We start from the raw sequence: 17,526 nt of genomic DNA on the forward strand, positions 1-17,526 counted from the left end.
ATTATACTCATTTTACAGATGAGAAAATACTCAGACATGTTTAAATTAAGACAGTATCACATAGCTATTAAATGTCTGAGACAGGATTTGAATTCAGGTCTTCCTTACTCCAAATTCAGTATTTTATCCACTATGCTACCTCTAAATCATGACCTCTTAATCTGGGGAACTTAAATATTCTGATAGCTGTATTTCAATATAATTGTTTTCCTTTATTCTTATATATTTTATTTTATGCATTTAAACACATTTGACAAGAGGTCCATGGTTCACCAGGCCTCCATGGTATCCATGACACACACAAAAAAATGAAGAACCCCTGCTCTATGTGGTGACAAGGTAAGGTAAGCAGGAGAAGTAGTATCATCTCAACTATATAGATGTGTAAGCTAAAGTTATTTGTCCAAAGGCATGGTACATAATCATCAGAGTTGAGATTTGAACCCAGATATTCTCTCTCATTCAATCCTCCCTTTACTACACTATTCTGTGATGGTACATGTTTACTTCTACAATGTAATTTTGCAGAGTGAGCAAAAGAAGAGAGAATTTTGCAGGATGAGAGAAGGGAGACTATATTATAACTTTTGAATTAAATTAGCATTTGGAAGGAAAATGCCAAATTTAAAAATTATATTAAAAAAACTTCAAGAAAGGCATGGAACAAATATCTTAACATTTAGCTCATGCCCACATCTTTAGGTGTGACTTTCACTTAAGCAACCTGAGGCAAATAATTACACATTTCATTTCAAAGATCATTGTTAAAGAACCATGGTTTTCCCTGAAAATATGTTTCAGATATTCTCTAAAACTACCTTAAATTTCTTTTTGCTACATTTTAAAAACTCACTTCTATTCTCAGGAGACATAAAGGATATATTATCACCATCTTATCTATATTAACTCCAACCTAAAGTCAACTCTCAGTTATGTGTAGACAATTTATATGATCAATCATTAATCAATCAATGAGTGTATATTGTGGGTTAGGGGCTGGTGACACAAATAAAAAGAATGAAACAATCTCCATGTTTAAAGAACTTATATTCTAAAGGGGCAGGGAGAAAATAAGTACATATAAAATATATAATACATAACTAGAAAGTGATTAAGTACAAATATGTATGTATACACACACACACATATATATATATACACAAATTTGGTAGTTTAATACAAAATTTTTTGGGAGCAAGGGCACTAGAATTTATGGAGAGAAAATTGGGAATAGCTTCATGAAGAATATGGTACTTGTGTTGTCTCAAACAGAAAAAAGGGACTATATCAGATGGGAATTAGGAGGTGTGGTGTTTAAAATGGTTCTAGAGACATAATTTCTGGGTAATTTAATCATTTTATTAAGAATGCCAGCATTTTAATAAAAGGATGGTCATTTGACATCTCTCTCTTAAACCACAGACAAGCAGGGCAACAGGCTCGAAACATATATGTTGTTTTGGAAGAGAAGTATTCAAAAGGATGGCAATCAACTTTGATTGGTTAACAATTAATGAGAGAATGAATATTATAATGAGGGGCTGGATCTGAACTTTGATTAACTCATTTAGTTCTTAAGTTACTCCCAGCCTTGGGCAATCTATTCAAAGAATTTATGCCCCACTCATGCATGATACAATGGTTGCCCCACCTGGGTGGGGTCTAGATAGAGAACAAAGTTAGCTCAACCTTCAGAGACTGAGGTTTTGAAATGAAGATTAAGAAAAGGGGGAAATCTGAATCTCCCCAAATCACTCCCCAAACCCCCAAATCATTTCTTTCAAAGGGAGTATATTCTAGGCATGTGGAATGGCCAGTACAAAGGCATGGAGATGGGATGCAGTGTGTGAAGAAAAGAGAGAAACCCAGTTTGTCCAAATCTCAAAATGTAAGGGAGGAAGCGCTATCTAATGAGAATGGAAAAGTGGAGCTGGAAAGAAATTCAGTTAGTCAGTTAGTCAATCAGCAAACAGTTATCAAGTTTTTACTATGGGGAGGATCAGGAAAGCCTTCTGAAGAAGGTGAGACTTGGACTGAACCTTAAAGAAACCAGGTGGTAGAGATGAGGAGGGTGTCAAGTTGTGAAGAATTTTTTTTTAATAGAATTTTACTGATTTAAAAAATTTATATCATCTATATTTTCCCTATATCCTTTTAAAATGGAATTTTATTCATATCTTTTGTTTTCACACCACTTCTATTCAACCCTGTATCTTTCTCCTTCCTTCTGAATCATGCTTTATAATTTAAAGCAAAAAAAAAGAGGAGGAAAAAAAATTCAGCAAAGCCTATCAACATAGAAAAATAAATCTAATATTACATGCAGTGTTTCATATCTATACACCCTGATCTCTGCAAAGGAAAGAGGAGGACTTCTCACATCTCTTTGGTGCCATATTTGTTCTTTATCATTTCACAATATTCAGTTTCAATGTTTTTGTGGCAGATGTTTTTTGCATTTACATTGTTATCATTGTGTATAATGTTCTCCTGGCTCTGCTGACTTTTGTTAAGGGTACTATGAGCCAAACAGAGGGGTTTATATCTCATCCTAGAGGTAACAGGGAGCCATTGCAGTTGATTGGGTAAGGGAGTCACATGGCCAGATCAATTTTGAAGGAAATTACTTTGGCAGTAGAGTGTAGGATGGCTTGTAGTGAGGAGAGATGTGAGGCAAGGAGGCCAATTAAGAGACTTGTAATAATCTAGGAAAGGCTCATTGAGGGTCTGGACTAAGGTGGCATCTAAATGGAGAGAAAGGGTTAGATTTGAGAAATGTTGTGGAAGAGGAAAAATTGAAATTCAAGAATGTACTTAAAGCTTTGTTTCTGACAATACTTTCAAGCTTCTTGAACAAATCCCTTATTAGACTTACTAACAAATAGTGAAAGGAAGTGACTTGAATATCTATAATTTTCCTTATCTTAATTCTGATGAAAGTTTTAATTAGGAAATAAAGGGGTCAGAAGGAATTAATAATCACAACCAGCAACAACAGTAATAATAGGCACCATTGTGTAATGAATAATGAGCTGATCTTCAAGTCAGTAAGCCTGCCTTTGACACACATTGACTGTGTGATTCTGGGTAAGTCATAGCATTCAGTGTTTATGTAATTCTTTAAGACTGTAAGTTGCCAAGAAGGCATTGACCAGCATTGCTAGAGGGAGTTCCTCATATAATGAAATCATGTCTAGTCTCTATCCCTGACAGTAACAATCTCATATTAATATCATGAGTTAGTGTTTACCAAGTGCTTTAGTCATTTTTGCATTGTGAGAAAAGTTGTATAAGCATAATTATGCCCACCCTATAGATCATAAAACGATAGTATCACAGATTTGGAGCTGAAAGAGATGTAGGAGGGCTTCTAATACGATCTCTTCTGAGATATTAGAGGGGAGGGGAAGAGATTTACCTCAGGACTCATAGGCAGTAAGTGACCTAGCTGGATAAGAAATTGCGGCTCAGTAAGATGAAGTAATTTGTTTAGGGTAACACAGCTAATAAATTCTGTAGAAGAAGCACTATGACACTTGGAGTCAGGAAAGACCTGGATTCAGGTCTTACCTTTGACATTGTTAACTTTGGGACCACTGACAAGTCATTTAACCTCTTTAAACTTCAGTTTCCTCATCTGTAAAATGGGGATAATAACACCTGTAGTATCTACTTCATAGGATTGTTGTGAGGCTTAACTTCATCATATATGTACATATGTATGTGTGTATGTGTGTGTAGTGCTTTGGAAATACACAAGTGGTATATAAATGCAATATACATTATTATAATTATCACATAAAGATTTCTGGCTCCAAGTCCACGTCTGTTTTTTCCTATACCGTGTTGGAGGAAAAAAAAAAGCAAAAGAATTGAATAATATATGGACTTGATAATCTGTTTCTGAATAGTCCAGTATTAATTGGGCTTGAAAATATGCTTTTAAGTTCTTTTAGCCTTTTATTTCTTGGCTTGTCGATTCTAATTCCTTAAGCAACTACACCACAAAAAGCCACAGTAACTTCCAGTATTGAGTGCCTACTTGGGAAACTGTAAACATCTGTCTTACCTTAAATTGATGGCATATGTTCTTCAGGACATGTGCCTCTCCCTCTGTTTCTGGGACAAGCCTTATTACCTTATCTCTGGGAAAAAGAAAAAAAAAACATGAAACATTTTTTCATTCAAAAATAATTTTTAACAGAGTAGTATTAACTAATTTTCTTTTCTGAATCTAAAACAACAATAATAAATGAACACAAGTTCTTCTACCAAGGTGGAAGTGTTTCAAGTACTGATCCAAAGATGGCCTGCATGTCTTGTTTTAGCACCAGCTTTGCTAAGTTCAAAGAGGCTCCCGTCTAAAAGGTATGGACAACAGATAATAAATTTCCATTGGAGAGGGAAACTCAATATTGACTAAATCTTTAAATTTCCTCAAGTATAGAGCAGTTGTGATCTGTCTGGAAAAAGCGGTATCCCATTCTAAAGAAACCACAGATGCTTGAAGCACTTTTATTTTTTAAAAATTAAGTTTTTATTAGCAACTCTAGCTTTTTATATCACCTTTGTTTCCAAATATATCTCTCCCCCTTCCCTTCCTCAATGGGCCATCCCAGCTATAAAGAATAAAAAAGAAAAGAAGCGAAAAAAACAATCCTGGAAAACTCATTAAAATATCAGTTGAATTTAATAGTATATTCAGTGTTCAAAGCCATGGTCCCCCACCTCTGTAAAGAAGGGGAAAAGGGAGGTCCATTTTCTTATATCTTCTCTAAAGTCAAGCTTGATTTTTATAATTGCGTGACATTTTTCTTGGTTCTAGTTATTGTTGATGTTCTTTCCATTTACATTGCTACAGCCTTTGTGTGTATTTGTTTCTTAATGTTGCTTATTTTCCTCTGTATCAGTTCATAGAAATCTTTTTATGCATCTTTGAATTCTTCATATTTGTTATTTCTTATGATAGAGGAATATTCTGTTAATTTATGGGCCACAACTGGTTTAAGCATTCTCCAGTTGATGAGCAGCTTTATAAGAAGTGTTGCTATGAATATTTTTAGCATCATATAATGGATAGGGAGCCAACCTCAATCAGGAAGACTTGGGTCTTTTGACATATACTGGTTGTGTAACCCTGGGCAAACCATTCAGCCTCTCAGTGTCCCAGGCAGTTCTTTAAGACCATAAGTTGTAGGGTATGCACTGGAGGAAATTTCTCACAGGAAATTACTCAAACCAATGAAATCACAGGTCTGATTTCCTCTAATCTCCAAATGAGCATTTTAGTGTATATGGTACCTTTATTTCTGCCTTTGACCTACTTAGGATGTAAGCCTAGCAATGGCATCTGAGCCAAAGAATACAGACACTTTTGTTACTTTTTAAAAGTGCAATTTCAAATTGTTTTCTATTTTGTTTGGAACAATTCATAGCTCTGCTTAATGTAGTATTAGTGTGCCTATCTTTCTACAATCCTTCCAACATTGGTAATTTCCATTTTTTCATCTTTATTAATAAAACAAAACCTTAGAGTTATTTTCATTTGTGTTTCTTTTATGATTAATGATTTAGAACAATCATTCATCCTTGAAATATTAAAGTAGAAGGTGAAAAAAACTAAAGACAACACTATTTTCTGATCAACTATTCATTGTTGTTGCTTAATATCTTTAATCTCATTCCTTCTTTGGTTTGGTCTTTTCCATCCCTTCTTAAAGCTACCAGATTGTCCTCAGGTGGCATCTGTAGACTCTAGGACTCTAATTTAGAGGCATAAGAATCAATCACCTGGTCTTCCTGACTCAAGTCTCTCCCTTCTTTAATCCATTCTCCACATAGCTGCCCAATACAAACACACACACACACACACACACACATACACACACACACACACACACATTATATAGGCAGCTGGATAGAGCACAGGGTGGGGAATTAGGAAGACTCATCTTCTTGAGTTCAAATTTGGCTTCAGACACTTACTAGCTGTGTGACCCTGGGCAAGTCATTTAACTCAGTTTCCTTCAGTTTCCTCATCTAAACCACTCCAGTACCTCTGCCAAGAAAACTACAAATGGAGTCACAAAGAATCAGACACAACTGAAAAAAAAATGACTGAACAACAACAAATATATATATAAATATGTTATATATAAGCATATATGCAGTATATATATTTTATTACATACTTATATGTGTACATGTTGTTTTTTATGATAGATACAATGTAAATTCCTTGAAGGCTAGAACTGTTTCTTTGTATCCACATCATCTAATACAGTACCAGCCCATCCATAGGTACTTAATAAATGCTTATTGATTAAGAGATATAAGAAAATGTTAAATGATGACATAATGATAGTATCCGGACAGAAATCTTTTAGAACACCACATAGTAGATAGTAAATGAAAGTCATTGATCATAAATCAGTCACTGATGATAAAAGTCAAAGAGCTTTTTTCTCTTTTTTTGCCTTATTATTGAATGTGAACCTTATATAATGTGGTATTGGCTCTATTACTACAGAACTTCTTTCTGCCTTTCTTGTACTAGGGAACTCCATTTAATTCAACTGAACAAACATTTAAATGCTTGCTCTATGTGAGACACTGTACTAGGTAGTGGGGGTATAGAGATAAAACACCACAGCATTTCCCATGGCCTCAAGGAGTTTGCTGTTCAATTGGGGTGGGGGAGATAAGACACATATGGAAATATTTATGGTACTGAGTATAATGTGACAAGAACAAAGGAGAGAGTACTTTAATAAATATTCCCTTCTCAACTGAGAGAAAGCAGGGAAGGATTGATGGAGAAGACTTCTGAGCTGGGCCTTGAAAAAAAGGGAAGAATTTCAACAGACATAGAGAAAGAGGAAGTGTCTTGCAGGCCTGGCAGATTGCCTTTATCTATGCATGGAAGCTGAGAGGGCAAGATGAGATTAGGAAACAATTAGTAGTACCATTTGACTAACACACCAAATGTATAAAAAAAGGTAGAATAAACTAAGCATAACTAGGTAGTTTTGAGCCAGCTTGGATAAGGCTTTAACACTACAAGGTCCAGGTATGTCAAATGACATGGAAATATATTTGGCAATAAATATTTTCTTTCTCCTATCTGTATGAATGCATTTTAAATACAAATTATTACAAGCAGATATTATAATTTTACTTTGAATCTCTCTCTCTCTTCTTTGCTTTATGGATAAAAAAATGCATTGCATCAATTGATGTAGCTTGATCCTTTGAGGTATTATTAAATTCCAGACCTATGCATTAGCAATATCATTTTTCTAATATAGCTTTGGCCTTTGATTTTCTCAAAGGACCATCTGTCAAAATATCTCTATTGCCTTTATCACTGCATGTCTTTGAATAAAGACATAGAGTGGTCAAGAAATAAAGAAAAGGAAAAGAATAGAATGATCTAGGTACTCTAGGCAAAGCCTAATTGAGGTATTGGTGGACTGTGAATTAAAATATAATTTCTCAGAGACTTCCAGATCATGTGACCAATAAGGTAAAGGATTAGACTTTATTCTGATCCTCACAAACTCTTAAAACTTGCCAAAACAAGAATTACATGCAAGAGGTAAAGTTGCAGCTGTGTCCCCAGACCAAGATGTTAAGAAGATTAATGAGGTAACAGTGTAATGAATTAATAGCAGAGGAGGTTAATACCCCACTCCCCAATGTGCTCACTCAGCATCTGCTAGCCCCCAATTACCCCAAGTACCTTGCATTCCAGCTAGGATGGCACAATAGGATCCATGGACTTACGCATTAGGATCTGCTCAGTCATTTCCTTACTGTTTCTGCAGTCTTGGTAAGTATATCCTGCTTCTGCCCTCATCTCATCATTTTTCTTTTGGCAACAAGCAACAGAACTTAACTTTGCCCAACTGGAACCACCCCATCTCATCCTCTTGGGAGGAGGACATGGAGATACAGGAAAGCAGAAGGAAATGGGACTAGCATTCACTTAGGACCAATCAATCCCTAAGAAAACACTTGAGACAGGGACTGTGGCTGACAAAAAAAGTGAATTCCCCAACACGGGAGAAAACTGAGACAGCTTTCAGGTTTAGCACTGGGGGATCTACCATCAAAGGGAAAAGAGGCAGAAAGGGGAATATGATAAAAACAGACCAAAATTGTCTCAGGAAGAAGGAAACTCAGTTAAAACCTTGAGTACATGCAGAAAAATCAACAAGGAGTATTTTAAAAAAGAAGAGAAAATGGCCTCCAAGTGATCTAAGTGAGTCCAGACATCTCTGAGTAAAAATTGCAAGACAAAGGAAATTGTTCTAACACTTGATAAAACAAAGGACGTCATGGATTTTCAATAGAACATAGAACCACAAGAGGATGCTCCTGAATAGTTCAAGAGAGAAATAAAAATTGTGAAAGCAGAATTTATGTCTTGCACGGCAAAAATAATTGACAGAATAGAAAAACTTGAATCCACAGTGGAAGAACATGACAAGATAAAAAACCTGATTACCATAACACAAGAAAATTGCCCAGAACTTCTGAACACAGAAAACCAACCTTCAATCAAAAAACCCAGTTCACCCCCAGAAAAAAACTAAAACTCTATACTTTAAACTCTGTTAAATTTAATAATTCTGATAACGAATTCTATGAGCAACTGGGGAAAGCTCTTCAAATATAAAGGAAAATTAATTCAAATGTCATAAGAATATTCTGCACCCACCGGTAACTGCAGAACAAAATGAAATAATCTGTTCTGAAGAGCAATACAGCTCCAGATACAACCCAAAGGGACATAAATTGCAAACCTGCACTTAATCATCAATGAAAAAAGATGGACTTTCAGTAAAAGAGAGATATTTCAAGCATTCCTATAAAAACCAAACCAGATATGAGCACATTATTTGCTTTGCAAAAACCTCAGATAACAGAAACACAATATAGATAAACAAATACAGTAACTGATGAAAACAGAAGTAAAGAAATGAATTGGGGCAGGTAGGTGGCACAGTGAATAGAGCACTGGCCCTGAAGTCAGCAGGAACTGAGTTCAAATCTGGCGTCAGACCAAACACTTGACACTTACTAGCTCTGTGACCCTGGGTAAGTCACTTAATCCCAATTGTCTAAAAGTAATTTTAAAAAAATTTTAAAAAAAGAAATGAATTAATCCAGTAGAAAAGAAAACTAGAAAAAGACAGATATGGGATTAAAAACAGCAACAATGAAAACAACCAAATAACAACATAGTGATCATTAACCAATTTCTTTCTAAAAGTAATCAAGGCTACAAGGGAGAAAGTAAAACTTAAATAGAAGAAATAATGGTAGAGGAACAGGTCTGAAACATCAAGATTACACCTCACAACACCAGTTACAAGTGAATCAATGTCTTTTTGTGGGACTAAATTGAATAATGGGTGGGCACATAAAAGAGTAGGGAGGAGGAATTAGATAGAGGGGAATGTATGATGAATCCTGTCACATCAATGTAAATAATGATGGGAAAATGACTTGCATACAAGTCTCTCAGGAAGAAGGGCTATAGGATAATGAGCAAAGTGGCAAAGGGAGGGAATGCAATGGGTAGAAAAAGGAGCAATCTAAGTTAAATGGTGTGAGAGGGGTTTCACTGAAGAACACTCCCTGGAAAGGAAGAGATACTCTGTAATGGGAGATTGGGACCTTACAATGGGTAAAATCTGCAGGGATTTTGTGTTTAGTGAGACCACTACCTTTGAGAGTGTTTTGCCTTCATTGACAGCACCCTGCCTCAGGAGGAAAAGAATTGGAGCTCTCAGGGGCAACTGACATCAAGACAAGTGGGAAGACAGATATCCAGATAAGAGATCTCAGGCAAATGGGAAAGAATATGATCATGATGAATGTAGGGGAGTAGTGATGAACTGCACTATTAGGGACAAAAAAAGTTTCTACCACGGGAAATACTTCCATCTTTGCTGTCTCCTGTAGGGACTGATACTTCTAACAGTGAAACAAAACAGATAAAAAGAGTGGAGGGCAAGATCTACATAGAAATAACCTAGAAACTGTTTAGAAAAGGGAACTCAAAATAGGTAGTTTAATTACATGGGAAACTCACAGACATAAGAAGGAATAAAAAGGAATAAAGATCATTAGTCAAAAAATAAAAGTCTAGAACAGACAAAAAAGGGAAGAAAATTAATGGAGGATGAGGGAAAGAAATCCTTTTTAGAAAAACATGAAGAAAATAAAAAAAAATTAACAAACAAAAGAAGCTGAAGGGGAGGAGAGTAAGGAAAGGATATTACTTTACTTAACTGAGAGGGAAAAAAGAGAAGAATCAGACAGCTAGATAAAAGGACAAAAGAAAAGGGAGTTAATAAATTAAGGAAAACTCCAAAAGCCTGGAAAGGATGGACAAACAAGAGGGAGGAAGGCATAAGGTGAGGGGAAGAGAGCTAATGGGAATTGGGTTACCTTAATGTAGATTAAGCAAAAGTAATGAAAGAGACAAAGTACTGTCTTTAAAGATAAAAAGTAACAAAACATGGTAAATCAGAAGAAAAATATAAAATATAAACCTAACTCTCATAAGTACAAATGTGAATGGATTAAACAATCCAATAAAATGAAAGAGTAATAGACTACCTAAGAAAGTGAAAATCCACAATTTGAAAATTTGTTGCTTGTAAGAAATGTACTTAAAAAAGCAGAGACATACACAGAATAAAAATGAGGAGCTGGAACAAAATTTACTATGTAAATTCCCCCAAAGCAAAAGCTACAATCATATTACCAGATAAAACAGAAACAAAAATTTACAAAATAAAGTGGGATAAATAAGAAAACTACATTATACTGGAAGGAAACATAGACAACAAAATAATATCAATATTCAACTTATATGCATCATATGCTTTAGCATAAAAATTCTTTAAGGAAAAATTATCAAATTATAAGAATACATGGAGAGTGACATACTAATAACAGGAGGCTTGAATATCCTTCTTTGAGTTTTACACAGTCCAACAAAGATAAACAAAAGGGAAAAATTAAAATTAAACAAACTGATGGAGAAATAGAGAAAAGACTTATGGCAGATTCTAAATGAGACTGCTAAAGTGTGTGTGTGTGTGTGTGTATTTGTGTGTATTTCTCAGTACCACATGAATTAGCCATATATTAAGGCACAGATATATAAATAAAAAAGGCAGAAATAGCAAACCTGTCCCTTACATACCATAATGAAACAAAAATTGTAATCAATTTAGAAGCACAAACAAAACACACAGACTCAAGTGGAGACTTAAAAATGAAATTCTAAATAAGGGGTGCTCCAAAGAACAAACCATAGAAACAACAATTCTATGGAAGAAAATGATAAGGATGAAACAACATACCAAAGTTTCTGGGAGGCAGCCGAAGCAATCCTCAAAGGAAAAAATAAATCTAAAAATATACGTTAATAAAATATAAAGAGATTAATTATCTGAATATGCACTTAAAACTTAGAAAGTAAACAAATAAATAAACCCAAAAGAAACACAAAAGAAATATGCTGAAAGTTAGAAGGGAAATAGATAAACTAGAAACCACAAAAACTCATAGAAATTATAAATAAAGCTAAAAGCTGCTTCTTTGAAACAACTAACAAAATTGATAAACTTTTAGCCAACTTGATTAAAAAGGCAAAAAATAAAATCAGCAAAATAACAAATGAACAAGGCAAAATCACAACAAAACTGGAAGAAATGAGAAGAAGTATCAGAACCTACTAGATACAGTTGCATGCTAACAAAAGTGGGAACACAAAAGAAATGGAAAATATCTTAAAAAAAAATACCCATACTAATAGAATACTAAATAGAGATATCAAAAATAAAATATCCAATTTTAGAAAAAGGAATAGAATAAGCTATAAATGAACCACTAAAGAAAAAAAATTCCTAGTCCTGATAGATTCATCAGAGAGTTTTATCAAGTTTTTAATGAATGATTAATTAATATTAATATTATACAATTAATTTTTGAAACTTGAGAATAAAAATACTCTATCAGTCTTCTTTTGTGAGACAAATATGTAAACCATGGAAGGATAAGGCAAAAGAGAACTGTAAACCAATGTAATTAATGAATTTTGATTAAAAATTTTTAAATAAAATCCTGTCAAGTAGACTACAACAATATTTCTAAGGAAATAATTATAACTAATTTGAATTTAAAATAAGGATATAAGGATTGTTAAATATTAGAAAAACAATGAACCTAATAACATTAAAAATGAAAACATCAAAAACCACTATTATCTTGCTAGATGCAGAAAAAGCCTTTGACAATGGTTAAAAGTCCTAAAAAGTAAAGGCATAGAGGGACATTTTTAATATAATAAAAATTATCTAAATAAAACAAAAAGTAACATGGAAACACATTAGAAATTTTCCTACTACATACAGAAGTAAAGCAAGGATGCTAACTCCTGTTATAATTTGATGTAGTTCTAGAAATGTGATCAATAACAATAAGAGTAGAAAGAAATTAAAGGCACGAAAAAGGCAAAGAGAAGATCAAACTCTCCTCAATTGTTAATAGTATGATGTCTTTTCTTTTTAGAAAATCCTAAAAAATTATCCAAAATAGTAATTGAGGAAATGAGTATCTTTTGAAAAGTTGAAGAAATAGGCAAAACAATAACATCTCTATGTAATGATAAATGAGTACAAATTAATAACATCAATCAGTAAAAGCACACAGAATACTTGCATTGTTTCAATTACAAAATGCTCCTTTAAAAATAGAGAAAATAGGGATTAAAATATTTATATATTTGGAGGAATATTCAGTTCTCACATCTTACCAAAAACCATTTCCTAGTAAATAACTGGTCAAAGGATATGAACAAAGAGTCCTCAAGACTCCTAACAACCATATGAAATAATGGTCCAAATAACTAATAAAAGAAATGCAAATCAAAAGAAAACTGATATTTATTCTCACACTCTGCAAATCATCAAAGATGACAAAAGATAAGAATAGACAATTTAGAAGGAGTTTCAGAAAGATAAACATGCTAGTTGTTGTTTGTCCCTAAGAACCCCAGCCTTGTTAGTTACCGGAGTGATAGACTGGTCTAATAATTTTGAATTATTCTAAAAAATTGACTCAAAGTCCATACACTGTGACCTGGCACAATGGGTTTTGACCTCATGGGATAGTGAAAAATTTGGCAACAGTAAAAGGTTTCTGAATGTGCAACAACCAAAAATTAATTAAAAATCAAATGTATAATGAATCCAAAGTGTTTCTGGCAACACTTGCCCATGTTGCATTGCGCAACTTCACTTCAGTCTTGGTTCTGAACACACACAGCACGTGCACTTTGCACTGTGCATGTTATCATGCCATGCAATGTCAACAAATGCTGCCGAAATGCACAAAGGGGTCACGAGTGGAAACACTTTAAGAAGCCCTGACCTAGAGCACTCCACTATTCAGCATATATGCCAAGGAAGTCATTGATAAAGAAAAGTCTCCACATACATCTAAATATTTATACCACTTCTTTCTGTAGTAGCAAAGAGCTAGAAACAAATTAGATACCCATCAATTGGTAAATGACTAAGGAAATTATAAATATAATAGAATATTATTGTGATATAAAGAATGACAAATGCAATAAATACAGAGGAGCGTCAAAGAACTTACATGAACTGATGAAGAGGGAAGTAAGCAGAACCAAGAAAACAATATACACAGTGACTACAACAATATAAATGTAAAGAATGACTACTAAAAAACAATCAAAAGTGAACAAGCATGGCTCCACAGAAGAGATTCAAAAAGACATCCCCACTCTTCTCCTTTGCAGAGCTGGGAGGTCCATGGGTATGGAACACTGTATATGTTTCCAGACCTCTTTTATATATTAGTTAATATTTCTGATTTTTCTCTTTTTCTTCCTTTTTTCCTTCTTTTCTTTTAAAATGTTATTTGTTATATGGGATGGCTTTTTGAAAGGGAACAGGGAAGTGAAAATTTATCAATATAAAAATAAAAGATATTAATAAAATGTTATCCAAAAATATATTTTCTATTTTCCTTAGCTTAGTATACATGTGAAACAACTTTATTCCTAGATTCTGAATAGCCTTAGCTTTTTACACTTGACCTAATAAACTCCTCGGCAGAAAAAGAAAAAGCCTGTTAATGTGGTTGCTACTGATAGTCAGATCACTAGGACAGATTGTTGAGAAATATCTCCATCTGGGGTTCTGTTAGCTCAGCTCCTTAAGAGTGCAAAGAAAGCAGTCTGTACTAGTTTCACATCCATCCTGCAGTGATTTTTTTTTTTTTTGGTAAAATAGTGGATAATTCAACCTGGCAATCAATTCCTCTTCTTTGAGTACGTGATAGAGAAAAACACCCCCAGGTACTATTTAACCTTGAAATTAGTTTTTCAGAGATAAGTTTTGTTTTACTTATAATAAAATATCTACTTTACAGAAAAGTTTAGAAAACATTTTTTGGGGGGGAGCCTTGGAAATATTTCCCCTTATTTTATTATATATTGGAACTCAAGCCAGACAGGGTTAAAGTATTTAGTAAATAATTAAATGTACTGCTTTGTAAAAAAAAAAAAAAGAAACAACATTGGAGAAAAATTTATTTTATTTCCCAGAACTCATGTCTTTAATACACAGTCCTGAGAGTTCTGTGGGATACTTAGAAGTTGCTAAAAATAATTATATAGTAATAATACTAGATAACATTTATGTAATTTATATTATATTCCAGGAACTATACTAAGCCCTTTATAAATATTATCTCATTTAATTACACAAGTAGTATAAGTCAGAAAAGCAAGACTTGAATTTGTCTTCTTTATTCCTCTATATTTTTTACTATGCTGCTTCTTAAAAGAAAATACACTGGAAGTAGTTCTGACTACCAATGGTATTACATTGAAGCTTTCACCTTTTGGATCCCAAATACTAATTTTTTTCCAATTAGACATTTAAAATGTAATCTTATTTAGACTACAGTGTTATATTTTAGAATCTAAGCAAAATTTCTACCTGACATTTTTCTAAGTAAACTTACTTTTGCAATCACTAACATTTAATATTTTAGTCATTTTTTTTCAGAATTCCTTATATTGCAACAATAGTATTTTCTGTTTTTAATGGCAAATATTCAGTATTTCAGTTACCTTGTAAGGACTAGGAAAATAAGTACCATGTATAACTTCCCTTCTCTTCTCACCCTACCCCTCCCCTCATCCCATGGGAAGAATGGACTCTGAGTTCCCAACCAACTTAATAACTACCCAACTTATATAATGACAACCCAATTTATGTAGCATTTTAAGATTTGTAAAGTTTAACTTGACATACATGATTCCATCCATTCTTCATGACAGCATTGTAAGCTAGTAGTACTGGTATCACTGTGCCCATTTTACAAATGAGGGAACTGGAATGAGACAAGTTAAATGATTTACCCATCATAAACCCAGCTAGTAACTGTAAGAGTTGGGATTCTCTTCTCATTCCTGATTCAGAGCTCTTTCTATAATACCATACTGCTTCACAAAATTGCAAATGAAATTTGGAACATGATCAGATTGTAATTTGGGGATTTCTGGCATTTGAAAATCTTTCAGTTTTCCCTTTTAAAGATCAGGCATGCTCACTTAATTTTCCTTTCTAGTTTTCAATAGCTATTCCAACAGTTTATCTTAAATGCCAGTGCTTACAAAAGTAAATTTGCTTAAAGACAGTAAAAATTTTTACTTAGATTCTAAATAAAGAGGTGATGAGAAACAGTGGAAAGAGCGCTGGATTTGGAATGTTAGAGGACCTGCTTTCAAATCCCAGCTCTGCCACTTACTATCTGTTGCATCTTGGGGATTAGTCACTTAATGTCTTTGGGCCTCAGTTTCCTTATCTGTGAAATGATGGGATTGGATTAGATGACCTCCAAGATCCATCTCAGTTTTCCACCTCTATATTTATCTCATGATTATGACACAAATTTCTCAAAGTTTTTGGAAGTTTATCTGAGGAGAGTTGAAGGAAATAGAGAAGGGTGGGTAAAGAGGGGCTATATATGTGAGAAAATTGTCTGAGATAGAGTTAATGAAATGCAGAGGAATAGAATGTAGCATCCAGGGTACTTCTCACACATGAAGCTCCCAGAATAGTTACGCTGGGTTCAAGACACTCTATGGGACCACATCCACTCAAAACCATAGCTTACAAGACCCAACAATGTGTTTAATCTTTTTCTAGTCAGCCAGAAAACACAATTAATTCTAATGAAAGACATGTTAATGAAATGGTGTATTGAGAAAATTCATAGTAAAACGTTATAAACCTAGTACAACTCTCCTACAAATGCATTTAACATTAGTAGAAAGAGTGAGCAGGCATTGGCATCACACAAGTGGAAACTGTGTGGGGAAGTAACTCACGTCTCCAACACTAAAGACCATTGATGTCTTCTGGTGATGTCATCATGCCACTCTTACTTGGTTTGTTTTCCTTTGAATATGGTTTCCCTGTTAAGTGAATTGTCTTGCTAGTCTTCTGGTCCCTGATGGACAGTTGTCTCAACTGAGTGGTGTGGTGGCTGTAGGGTACATGATTTCTGCTGGATGTTGTTCCCTGGGGCAGCTAGGCGGCACAGTGGGTAGAGTGCCAGGCCTGGAGTCAGGAAGATTCCTCTTCCTGAGTTCAAAATACTAGCTGTGTGGTCGTGGGCAAGTCACTTGACCCTGTTTGCCTCAGTTTCCTCATCTATAAAATAAGCTGGAGAAGGAAATGGCAAAACCACTCCAGCATCTCTGCCAAGGAAACCAAGAAAAATGAGGTCAAGAAGAGCTGGGCATGACTGAACATACCAACACTACTTCTACTACCTACCATTAGCATACTGCTTTAAGTTTGCAAACAGCTTAACAAATGTTATTTCTTCTTATTCTCATGGCAACCACGTGAGGTAGGTGCTGTTATTATCCTTATTTTACAGATAAGCAAACCAAAGCAGAGAGAGGATAAGTGACTTGCCCAAGGTCACACAGCTAGTGATTATCTGAGGTCACATTTGAACTCAGGTTTTCCTGACTCCAAATCCTGTGTAAATCCACTGTACCGCCTAGCTGCCTACTAGTTTCTGGGCTCATTTCCTCAAATCTACTCATGATGTGTCAGTTTTAATATGCTATAGAAAAGTGGTTAGATCATATTCCTGAAAAGGACACAGTTCTTTAATCATCTATTTAACAAAAGTTAGGCAGAGGGCTCCCAGGATAAGATTAAGTTTTTTCTTTTTGACATCTATGGGTTTTTGTTTTTGTGGTGAGGCAATTGTCTAGAGTCACACAGCTGGTAAGTGTTACTTGTCTGAGGCCAGATTTGAACTCAGGTTCTCCTGACTCCAGGGCTGGTGCTCTATCCACTGCGCCACCTAGCTGTCCCTTGACATCTATGTATGGACATAGATGAATGACCTCTGTTAGATAACTATCTAATTTAGGGTTCTATA

General features: G+C 34.4%; 1 protein-coding gene across 1 annotated transcript in view; it reads right to left on the reverse strand.

The window, feature by feature from the left end:
- Positions 1 to 17,526, reverse strand: part of LOC114054294 (carboxypeptidase A6-like) — a 328,051-nt gene that overhangs the window by 187,113 nt on the left and 123,412 nt on the right. Inside the window, exon 2 of the mRNA XM_027877497.1 lies at positions 4,070 to 4,145. Within this exon, the coding sequence (XP_027733298.1) occupies positions 4,070 to 4,145 (76 nt within the window). The remainder of the gene's footprint in view (positions 1 to 4,069; positions 4,146 to 17,526) is intronic.

Source organism: Vombatus ursinus, unplaced genomic scaffold, assembly GCF_900497805.2.
Source record: "Vombatus ursinus unplaced genomic scaffold, bare-nosed wombat genome assembly UNPS02014812.1, whole genome shotgun sequence".
NCBI lineage: Eukaryota > Metazoa > Chordata > Mammalia > Diprotodontia > Vombatidae > Vombatus > Vombatus ursinus.